We start from the raw sequence: 10,999 nt of genomic DNA, 5'->3' as shown, positions 1-10,999 counted from the left end.
CCCCCCCCGCTCCCACCCACTGGCCCCAGAAGTACAAAGTCCCATTTTTAAGAACTGGACAGAACTGCCTGCTGGACCTGGTCACCTTTGGGGCCGGGGCCATCCATGTGACAGTGAGGGGCAGCGTCCTGCCTTGAGCACCCCTCTCCGGCTCCCTCCCGGCCAGAGCTGTGCAGCTGAGCCCAGCTCCGGGTCAGGCCCTGCTGTGGACTTGACCCCAGTTCTCCTGGCCCCAGACTGTCCATCAGCAGCGTCACTGAAACGCCCTGGGCCTCAGCCATGCCCCCTGCTTATGAGAACTAACAAAGCCAATCTCAAAAGATCGCTGGGACTCAATGAGGTGCCGGTGCTCAGCGCCCATTACCCATGAAGCCTGTGGGGGGAGAGAACCCCTCCAGGGCTGGGGGCAGAGGTGGGGGCTGCAGCCCAGTGAAGGCAGCTGGGCTTAGGGACCCACCAGGGCGCCAGGCCTTTCTCCGCGTCCCAACCCTCCACGATGCGCCCGTCGATGTAGGACTCCAGCAGCTCGTGCTCCGTCTTGTCCGCCCGCGACTTGTTCTCAAACAGAGGCCGCAGCCCACAGTCTGCGAGCAAAGCCAGGTGGTGAGGGGCCGAGCGCAGACCCTGCCCCACGACCACGCACCCACCTGCCCCCACTTCTGGCAGCCTCACCTGCCTCCCCAGCCCCGAAGGTCTTCTCACTGAAGAAGGGCTGGAACTTCTCCTCGGTGGTGCGCCCATCGATGGTCCCTTCCAGGTCCTGGCTCTGCCCATCGACCGTCACCTCGTCCACCGGCTCCTCTGCAGAGAGCCAGGCACCGGCTGGGACAGGACCCGGCCACTCCTCACCCACCTCCTAGAACCTCAGGGCCTCATTATATTCAGCGGTGAAATGGGGAGAAAACCTAGTCCCACCTGGGCAGTGGAAGGCTGCAGTGAGCGTACTCACGTGCGCACGTGGTAACCGTAAATTAGGGAAGGCTGTTCCTGTTATTCCCTCCAGGTTTCGTGCCCTGTCTCGGGCCCCAGCCCTGCCCTCTCACCACAGTAGTTCAGGCCGCAGTACTCGTAGTCACCGGGCTTCCCGCCACCCACGTAGCACCACGCGCCCTCCTGGTCCCCGTCTGGGTTACGACAGAAGTTCTCCACCAGCGGCACATGTGGTTTGAAGTTCTGGTCCTTGCCCGGGGCCTTGGCCTGCACGCTGGCCCAGGGCAGGCAGGGGGACCCCTGTACGGTCACCGCCAGGCGACCCTGGTAATGCTGGCCACGCTCAGGGACACACTGGTCAGCCGGAGGTGACAGGCTCGCTGTGGGGACTCTGGAGCGCGGGGTCAGCTCCACAGTGAAGCGATCTTGGCCTGGTGGGTGAGGAGGAAGGGAGCAGAGAGGGTGGGACCACAGGGGGAGCCAGACAGCCCGGAGCTGAATCCCTGCCTCGAGCCTTCTTCCTGCAAGACCTCAGGTAACGCCTCTCTGAGCTGCCGTGTGCTTGCCTCTGAAAGGGGTACTGACTGATGTTGTTCTCGCAGGGTTGTTGAGAGATTTAAACAAAATAAATGTAGACGTGTCTGGTGCATCACAAGCCCGAGATAGTAACTAGGTTTCACCTCCTGTAACTATCGCAGGGCTACCTGTAATCTATTGGTAGTGACTGCCTGGAGTTTTTAAAGGATTCTGTGTTCTCTTAGGGGCACACGGGAAATACAGCTGGGAGGACTCCAGATGTCTACACAGGGCAATGGGTCAGTTTCAGCATGCTTTCTCCACCTCTTGACCTTGTGGTTGCGCTGGCCAATGGCACGTGGGCAGAACCGACTGTGCCAGTTCTAAGCCTAGGCCTGAAGACAGACACATGGTGTATTTCTGCTGAGTTTTGTACTCTGCCATCACCAAAGGAAGATGATGCCTTTAGCTTCTGCCCCAGAGTGAGTATGTGTGGAGCAGACCTGCGCCTAAGCCACGCAGAAGCCCAGCTCTGAAGCAGAGCCACCAGCCGAGCCCAGGCTACATCATGGACCCACAGACCCAGGAGCCGCGCCGCCCCAGCCCACCCCCAGACACGTAAGAAGTGAATGCTTGTTGGTGTATGCCCCTGAGCTTTTGTGGTGGTGGTGATTTTGTGGGTTCTGCAGCATTATTGTGACGGTAGCTAACTGCTGCCTAGCGGGAAATAATAATGCTCTGAGGTGCTCAGAAAAGGGCACGTGGACTGAAATGGCCAGGGAGGCCTTGCTGAAGGGAACAGTGTCCCGAGCAGGAAGGAAGGCGTACCTGGATGAGCTGCAGCCTGGGTCGTACGGAAGTGAGGATGGGAGGGAGGGTGGAGGCTGGAAGCCCACTCTCTCTGGTCTCCTGACATCCCTGACCAACGGCCCCTGGCCCCATGGAGACCCCTTGCCTGGCCATGGACCGCCCAATGGCCCCCGCTCACCACAGACAGGGATACTGCACTCCTCCCTCCGCACAGTGGGGTCTGAAGTGTAGCACCAAGGCCCCGTGGTGCTGCCATCTGGGTTGCGGCAGAAATTCTCCTGCAGGTCTGCTTCAGGGTGGGTGGTGGAGTTGATTCTGGAAAAGGAAATTGCTCAGCTAGAGGCCGTGTCTCCCCCGCCACCCCAACCCCGTCTCCTTGCTCCCCATTCTCAGCCCACTGGCAGACAGGCCTGCCCGTCACTCACTCAGGCTTATGTGGGTAGCGACTCCGCCATAGCTGGCACTCGATGCCTGACCGGGTGGAGCTCACGTTCCCTCGGTAGTTCATACCCAGACCTTCGGCACAGTTACCTGCAGGATTTGCCCCCCCCTTCACTTAGCAAAGCTTGGCTCCCGGCTCGCAACCCTTAACCTGAATTTACTCAGCACCTCCTCTGCACTCAGCAGTTGTCCAATCCATTTAACAGGAGTCACTAAATATTTACTGGTGCCCACCATGTGGCAACCCTCCGACAGGCACTGTGCCAGGGACTAAGGACACCGTGATGAACAAGTCAGTCCTCGTCAAGGCAGGTCCCTGCCCTCGTGGAACTAATTATACGCAGTGTCTCCTCGTGGCCAGCAGGATGAACCCGGGAACAAGGCCTAGTCAGGCCCTGGGCTACCTGCCTTGTTAGCTTAGCTCCTCGTGCCTCAGGGCCTTAGCACAGGCCCTTTCCTTTGCCTTGATATACACTCATCGGTGTGTCCCACAAATCCAGGTAGGACTCTACTTCTTCTAGGGAGCGGTCCCTGAGTTTGTTGACAAACTAAAGGCTCCTTCTTCTGACGTTCTCTCGGCACCTGCAACAGAACTTTCCCAGCAATCACCTGGATGTTTCGTGTTTTTGTTTTTCTGTGAAACTGTGAGCTCCTTGACCTCTTAAAACCCCCATCACTTGACATAGTGCCTGGCACATCACATGTCTGTTGAATAAGTTATTTAACCACTGAAAGGATGGCCAGTAATTACAGTTCCATGTTATGGAGCCTACTGTCACACTAATAGTGTATAATAAGGCTTCGCAAGGTGATGGCATTAAACTAATCCTCGAAGGACAGGGATGTTGTCAGCAGGCTGTAATGACTGCTCCAGGGGAAGACGATGATGAGAGCCAGGGCCAGGAAGTCGAACCATCTTGGCATGTTCAAAGAAGTGCAGCTGGGGTCTGGGTCATGGTTGGTGTGATGGGAGATAAGGCTAGAGGGGAGGTGAAGGCTAGACCCTGCAAACTTCGCCAGGCTAAGAAGCTGGTGCTTTGTAGTGGAAGCAATGGGGAGCCACTCCAGGTTTTCGAGAATGAATGTGACCTCATTAAAGCTCTGTCCTGGAGACGTGGGAAAGAGGAGCCCTGATGAGAGTGAGGCCTTAAAGGTTAATTCATTATCCATTCATTTGCTCGTTTCTCCAATATTATTCATCGTATTGACTGCCAGGCACAGAGCCAGGCACAATGATACATCTTTGATCGCAGGAAAGGAAAGGCAGTGTCAGCTGCTAGGGGCTGCCCTGCTGGGCCACCTCCTAACCCACCCTTACTCTGCTCTTCTCCCAGGCTGGCCCCCTGGCATCCGGTCCCGCCACCCCCATGTCAGGTCCTCACCTTCCAGGCATTTAACGAGCATTTCTCGAGATTTCTTCACCGAGTCACAAGCTGGAAGAGACCCAGAAACACCTTTGGTATTAGGGTAGGGACAGGATGGGCTTAAGTCAAGGGCAGGACAACGTTCAGAAACAGAGAGATGGACAGCAGATGCATGGAAGGAAAGAGGCAGGGGGTGGGGGGTGGATGAACTGATGGACCAGAGTCTCTAGAGCAGAATACGCTCTAACTGGGGCCCAGCACGCCCTCCCTGAAGCAGGCCTTTCCCAGTGCTCACCTGTGTACTTGACCCAGAACGCATCCTGCAAAACAAGGGCTGAGTGTGAGGCTGTGGCAGGACCCTTTTTGTTTTGTTTCTTAGTAAATGTTATGTCTCGTTATACTTTCCTTTTCCTCTTACCCTGGTCACACAGGGGAGGCTCTGGGAGGTCTATGGCAGAGTTCCCTACTTTTGTTTCCAAAAGCCCAAGTCCACTGAGAAGGGTATTTGAAGGGAGGGGCGCTCCCTCACCCCAACAAAGACAGGAAGGGATTGCCCTGGGTGGGTGGACAGGAGGAGAGGGGGCGTGGGGCCCAGACAGAGCCCCAAGGGAGGGAAAGGCTGCCAGGGCTCCCAGCCTCACCACAGTCCCGTACCTCGAGGTGGCAGAGTTAGCAGAAAAGCCAAAGCCGAGAGGCCACTGGGGTCTGGGGCTCCGGAGGTCCCGACATAGTCATATGTCTGAGAACTGAGAGGCCCCTGAGGTCCTGGAGCCTCCGCAGGCCCTGGGACCTGGTGTCTGGCCTCCAAGCAAAGGGCTGCTCATCTTGGCAGCCCAGTGAAATGGGGCCCAGAGGTGAGATTACCAGCGAAGACTGTGAGCTCCCTGTTCCCCTCATTTGTGGTCCTAGAGGTGGGCCCGCTGGGAGGGCCCCCAGCCCTCACCGTGGCCGTGGAAGACTCCAGGGCCTCGAAGGCCTCCTCGTAGCTGCACTGCTCCTCCAGGCACTCTCGCTCCAGGTTGCCGCTACGCAACTCCTCCATGAAGCCGCTGTTGGCGCGTCGGGCCCGCTGGAGCAGCGACAGTGCTTGCTGAGGGGCCAGGAACACTGCAGTAGGAGGGGTGGGACGGTGGCCTGAGGAAGCCCATCGCAAGGGCAGGAAGCGAGCCTGGCCTACCCTGGCGGCTTCCGAAAGCAGAGGTCTGGGATGGCCTCCGCTCCTTTAATTGGTCACCCCCAGCCCGCTCGCCATATTGCAAGAGAGAAGTGGTCCCATCCAGCCAGGCCTGAGCACCGGACTCCTTCCCTAAGCTGGATACCGTGGGCTGAAGCCCATCTGGAGGCAGGCTCTGGGTTCTCTGTCGAGCAAGGGGACCCCCGCCCATGGGCCCATCTCCTAGCCCCCCAGCCTGTCCCAGCTTCCAAGACCTCCTTACCATGCTGGCTGTGCACAAGGCTAAACAGAGCAACCACGGCCAGGCAGCCAGGGGGCCACGGCCCTCGGACGTGCGGCATAGTGTGTCCGCTCCCGGGACTCTCAGGGCTCCTCCTGACCCCTCTGGGTTAATGTTAAACTAACATGAAGAAATCAGCTGTGAGGAAGAGGTCAGCAGGTCAGGGCCATGAGGACAAGTGAATAGATAGTCCACCCCACCTCCTGGGAGGACAGGTTTGGGAGGAAGTCACAAAGGAAAGACCAGTATACCACCATCATCCGCCCTCCTTCCCCGAGGCATGGGCCAACTTGGGCCAGCAGGGTCACAAGGTCTTCCCGAGGCTCCTTCCAGTACTAACACGTGGTGGCAGTCGCTTTAATCTCTGGGTGCCTCAGTTTACTCATCTGTACATTGGGAATAGTACTTGGCTATGAGGAGTAATGGAGATTATGAACGTAAACCCCATGAAATATAGTAAGTGCTTAATAATCTGTACATATATGGATGTAAACCAGCGGTTCTCAACCTGTGGGTCGCGACCCCTTTGGGGGTCGAACGACCCTTTCACAGGGGTCACCTAAGACCATAGGAAAACACATATATAGTTACATATTGTTTACAGTAGCAAATTTACAGTGATGAAGTAGCAATGAAAATAATTTTATGGTTGGGGGTCACCACAACATGAGGAACTGTATTAAAGGGTCGCAGCATTAGGAAGGTTGAGAACCACTGATGTAAACCAATGGGGAGGTTTGTGTGGTCACAAAACACAGATATAAGAAAAAAGAGACACGGGTGTGATTGGATGAGTCCTGCCCACCTTGCCCAGGACACACTGGGGCAGGAACAGCCAACGTTTGCCCGGCCTCGCAGCCACTGACGGAGGGTCCCATTCCCCTCCTGCCCGTCTGGGAAGCTGTGGAGGAATGTTTGTGTATAGTGGTTGCTGGGACGTGGAGCCGGGGCCAGGGCCTCTAGGGTCCCTGCTCTATTTCTTCTCATCTCCCAGGACCTGCTGCCTGGCTGGGAAGAGGGACCAGCCCAAACCCCTGTCTCCTCGTGCCTGTCTGTGGGCCTGGGCTAGACGAGAGCAACTGCTGGTTCCACACAGCCCCTCTCCCCTCCCTGTTCCCCTCCCTCCCCCATTTCCTGTTTGTAGAATGCAAGGTAAATATTAGTCCTGGGTCTAATTAGGACAGAAGGACAAAGAGCAGAAACACAGGGAGCACAGGTTCTCGCCTTGTCCTCCTTGGGGCCTGGCCGGTCAGGGTCCGGACTGCGATCATGTACTGTCTGGGAAGATCACAGGGAGGGACCTGGTGCATGTGGGGAAAAAGGAACTTTTGACATTGTGACGAACAAAAATATTTTGAAAGGAGGAAAATGTTTTCTCAGTTAAAAAAATATTCCAGCCCTAGCCAGTTTGGCTCAGTGGATAGAGCGTCGGCCTGTGGACTGAAGAGTCCCAGGTTCAATTCCAGTCAAGGGCACGTACCTCGGTTGTAGGCTCCTCCCTGCCTGGGCCCTGGTCAGGGCGTGTGCAGGAGGCAACCAATCGATGTGTTTCTCTCACATGGATATTTCTCTCTTCCCTCTCTCTTCCACTCTCTCTAATCCTTGGGTGAGGATTAAAAACAAACAGATATTCCAGTGACCTGTCTTTCCAGGAACAGTCACTGCATTTTATTTTAGCTAGAAAAGCACTAAGTTAGGCGGCAGAAGACGGAGGCCCTGTCCTGGTCTCATGCCTTGGCAAGTGACTGACCTCTAGGCCTCCATTTTCTCATCTGTGGTACGAGCTTGAACAATGCTCTCTGATGCCCATTCTCGCTTCATCATGAGTGCTGGCAGAGCGAAGGCTCCCAAGCCAGGTGCCTTCAAACTTGATTTTTTTTTTTTTTTTAGAGAGGGAGAGAAATATCGATTTGTTGCTCCACTTACTTATGCATTCATTGGTTGATTCTTGTATGTGCCCTGATCAGGGATCAAACCTGCAACGTTGGCGTATGAGGATGATGCCCTAACCAACTGAGCTACCCGGCCAGGACCCAGTGCCTTCACATTTCTTGGCTTTGATTTGAACCTGCTCTGCATCACCAGGGGCAGCTTTAACTGAGAGATAAGTTCTCCATCTGTGTGGGGGATGTGGCAAAGGGGTGTGAGCATCCCAGCTTTGGGCCTGAGGATGGTTGTGGAATGTCAACAGGCTTCCCCAGAATCCCAAAGCATCCCTGCGTCACTGCACAGCTCAAGCTCAAGCAATGAGTACATCCCCAGGATACTAGCAACACTGGGCATATGACCCTGCCTGAGGCAAGAACTGGGAAAGATTAGGATCTATCGAGCCTCGTGCAGGCTCCAAGAAACGGGGCTGGCTAACTAAAAATATTAGCAACTGTTTCTTAGGCTTTGGATGGTGTGGCTTTTTTTCTCTCCTCGGATCACGATTTCCTGCTGTCCTCCTCCCCGCGGAAAATTTCAGAGTTACGCTTTGCCAAGAACTTATTCAGGTCGGGTGGGCGGCTGGGTTAGTGTCGGGGGAAAGTGGGAGACATGGGGCTGCTTCTGACATTGTGAGCACGTGCTGGGAAGCTGGAGAACATGTGACATTTCAGTTCTGGCTTTGTCGTTCGCTGACGAAGGGGCTCAGGACAGGCCTACCCAAGAGGTACCCCTTTAGCATGTGGATTATTTTGAGCTGAAGGTAATTTGAGACCCTGTGAGCTCAAAATAAACTTTTACCTCTCCCTTAAAGAATTTAAATTTGGAGCCTTATCCATAAGAGTTCTAACCTGAAATAATTTTATGACCTACCTGTAGGTCAGGGCAAACTTCTAATTATTGGACATCTGTTCTTATCATCCTGTGAATGACTTTCACACACACACTGCCCCCCACCCCCACCCCCAAAGCCTCAGGACATCTTATCTCATTCCTTGGCTCAGGATGCCATACATACCTCATTTTTCCTTTCTGTCCCTGAATCTCTCACATATGTGATGGTCTCTGACTCTCCTGTTATGTGGGGCTCCTGTACATACACATGTAATTAATTAAATTGGGTTATTTCCTCTTGCTAAGCTCTCATGTTGATTTAACTTACAAAAGGATCCGAGAATTGTTCTTCCTGTCTCTCTTGCTCCCCACTCCTCAAAGCAATCTAATCTGGCTGCCAACTGCTCTCACTCAGCTCACCCGTGACTTCCACAAATTCCAACCCTCTCAATAACGAAGGACATTGCTGCCACTTCTTCCTGTGGAGACGCTCTCCCATCAGCTTCTGTGCCACAGTCTGCAGGCTGTTCTGTCAAAGGCTGATTTTGTCTCTCCTGAGGAGCCTTCCTCCTCTCAGCGCACCTGGAGAGCAAGCCTCCTCCCCTCTGCTCACTCTCGCTGCTCCCACAGCTTCAATGACCACCTCCCAGCTAGTGTCTCCCGCGACAGGCACATCAACCCAACCCAAACCACAATCAGAATTGTCCTGCTCTCACCCTGGCGCTACCTAACTTGCTAAGCCAGAAAGCAGTAGTTAGATCTCTCTCAGTCTTTGAATCTGTCACTTCTACCTCCCACAGAACATTTCCAATCAATCCTTACCATGGCCCACAGCACTCATCCTGACCCCACCCTCTTCCAAGGTCCACCTTGGCCACTCTGCTCCTTGTTCTTCCATGAACTCACTGGGCTTTGCTGGTACTACTCCCTCTGCTGGGCCTCCCGCAGACACAGCCTGGCCCACTCCCTACACAGTACAAGGTCTCTGCTTGTGCCACGAGGCCTTTCCTGACCACCCTCTGTGAAACCACGCTCCCCATGTGAGACTCTCCCCTGCATTACTTGTCTTCACTGCATTTACCAGTCTGACATGCATTTATTTACTGTCTTTGCACACTGGCATGAAACTGTATAAGAGCAGATTTTTATTACCGCTAGATCCCTAACAACTTACAGCAAGTGCTCAAGAAACATTTGTTGGATGGATGACTCCGTTTCTCTGCATGTCCACTGTGACCATCCTTCCTAGCTGATTTCCCCACAACTGCACCTCACCTGCCAATCTTCTCCCATAGTCTCTTCACACACAAATCTGACCATATCATTCCCCTGCTCAAAACCCTTCAAGGAGTTCCTAGATGTCCTGAGAATAAGGTCCAAACTCCTGAAGCAAGGCCTATGTGACCTGGCTCCACCTCAGGGCTCTCATCAGGGCTTTTTCAGATGCAGCTCCCCACACACCACTTGTACTTACTTACCCACCAAGTTGCAGCTGAAATGAGGGACAGCGCAGTGCAGAGGTTAAGAGCCTCGCTCCAGTGCTAGACTATTTGGGACTGAATGTCAGCTCTGCCATTTAGTAGCCTTGTTACCTTGGGTAGGATACTTAAAAATCTTTGTTCCTATTTCTTCATCTGTAAAATAATAACCAGCTACCTCATAGGGTTGCTAAGAGGAGTGTATAAATAAACTCACATGAAGGACTGGCCCACAATCAGGGCTGAGGGTCTACTATGATTATTATTCCTTGCGGACATGTTCCCTGATGCCTCAAGTAAAAACATCCCAAGAAACAGACCCACAGCACCGTGTGATGCTCCTTTGAACTCTTATCCAGTGCTCTCTGCCCGCTGTGGATCATGAGCTCTGTAAACGGCACTGCCTCTGCCTATCTTGCTCACAGCTGCATCCCCAGTACCTAAGGCAGTGCAGCCCTCACCAGGGCTGCATTTGGGCCAGGGACACAGAAGGGTACAGATCAAGCCCTCCCTAAACATCTCCATTGAGTCTGGCGTCCTTCAGCACAGAAAACCAACTTCACAGCCCTAAGGTGGTAAGAAAAGCTGCCAAAGGAGCTTTAGGCTGAATTACAGAGACTTGTGAGCTGTAAGCTAAGCTCGGTCTCTAGCCTTTTAACCCTTAAAAGTCACGCAGTTTGGTTCCCAATAAAAGAGCCTGATCTTCAGGGAGCTCGATGGGAGTGGCTACCCCAGCACTAAGCACCCCACAGGGCAGCAGGCTGCCAGCTACCTGACTACCTCACTGGGCAGGTCACTTCTGATGCTCCAATAAGCACCTTATGGAGTTCCTAGGGAAAGATTCAGAACAAGCTCTCCCAGAAGTGGATAAAAAGATCTTAGGCCCTAGCTGGTTTGGCTCACTGGATAGAGCGCCGGCCTGCAGACTGAAGGGTCCCAGGTTCGATTCCGGCCAAGGGCATGTACCTTGGTTGCGGGCACATCCCCAGTGGGGGGTGTGCAGGAGGCAGCTGATCCATGCTTCTCTCTCATGGATGTTTCTAGCTCTCTATCCCTCTCCCTTCCTCTCTGTGGAAAATCAATAAAATATATTAAAAAAAAAAGATCTTAGGAGGTTTACCCTAAAGTATTGGGAAACAAGTTGGTGGTGGTCCATAAGCAGGAAGGGAAGTCCTGGACCTGCTTCTCCTAGCCGACTCTAATCTCTATCAGGCAACCCAAAGAGAAAGAAGATCCAGACACCCAG

At 54.0% G+C, this 10,999-nt stretch overlaps 1 protein-coding gene across 1 annotated transcript in view; it reads right to left on the bottom strand.

Annotated features, from left to right (window-relative positions):
• F2 (coagulation factor II (thrombin)) overlaps positions 1-5,637 on the bottom strand; it is a 17,672-nt gene extending 12,035 nt beyond the window's left edge. Inside the window, exons 1-9 of the mRNA XM_005870794.2 lie at positions 5,498-5,637; positions 5,005-5,168; positions 4,357-4,381; positions 4,080-4,130; positions 2,682-2,787; positions 2,435-2,571; positions 1,044-1,361; positions 673-801; positions 458-584 (exon numbers count right to left, since the gene is read on the bottom strand). Coding sequence (XP_005870856.1) covers positions 458-584; positions 673-801; positions 1,044-1,361; positions 2,435-2,571; positions 2,682-2,787; positions 4,080-4,130; positions 4,357-4,381; positions 5,005-5,168; positions 5,498-5,576 — 1,136 coding nt within the window. The 5' untranslated portion in view covers positions 5,577-5,637. The remainder of the gene's footprint in view (positions 1-457; positions 585-672; positions 802-1,043; positions 1,362-2,434; positions 2,572-2,681; positions 2,788-4,079; positions 4,131-4,356; positions 4,382-5,004; positions 5,169-5,497) is intronic.
• Positions 5,638-10,999: the final 5,362 nt, after the last annotated feature.

Source organism: Myotis brandtii, unplaced genomic scaffold, assembly GCF_000412655.1.
Source record: "Myotis brandtii unplaced genomic scaffold, ASM41265v1 scaffold324, whole genome shotgun sequence".
NCBI classification, from domain to species: Eukaryota; Metazoa; Chordata; class Mammalia; order Chiroptera; family Vespertilionidae; genus Myotis; species Myotis brandtii.
The sequence above is the reverse complement of the archived record's forward strand: the minus strand, read 5'-3'. Positions and strand labels throughout refer to the sequence as shown.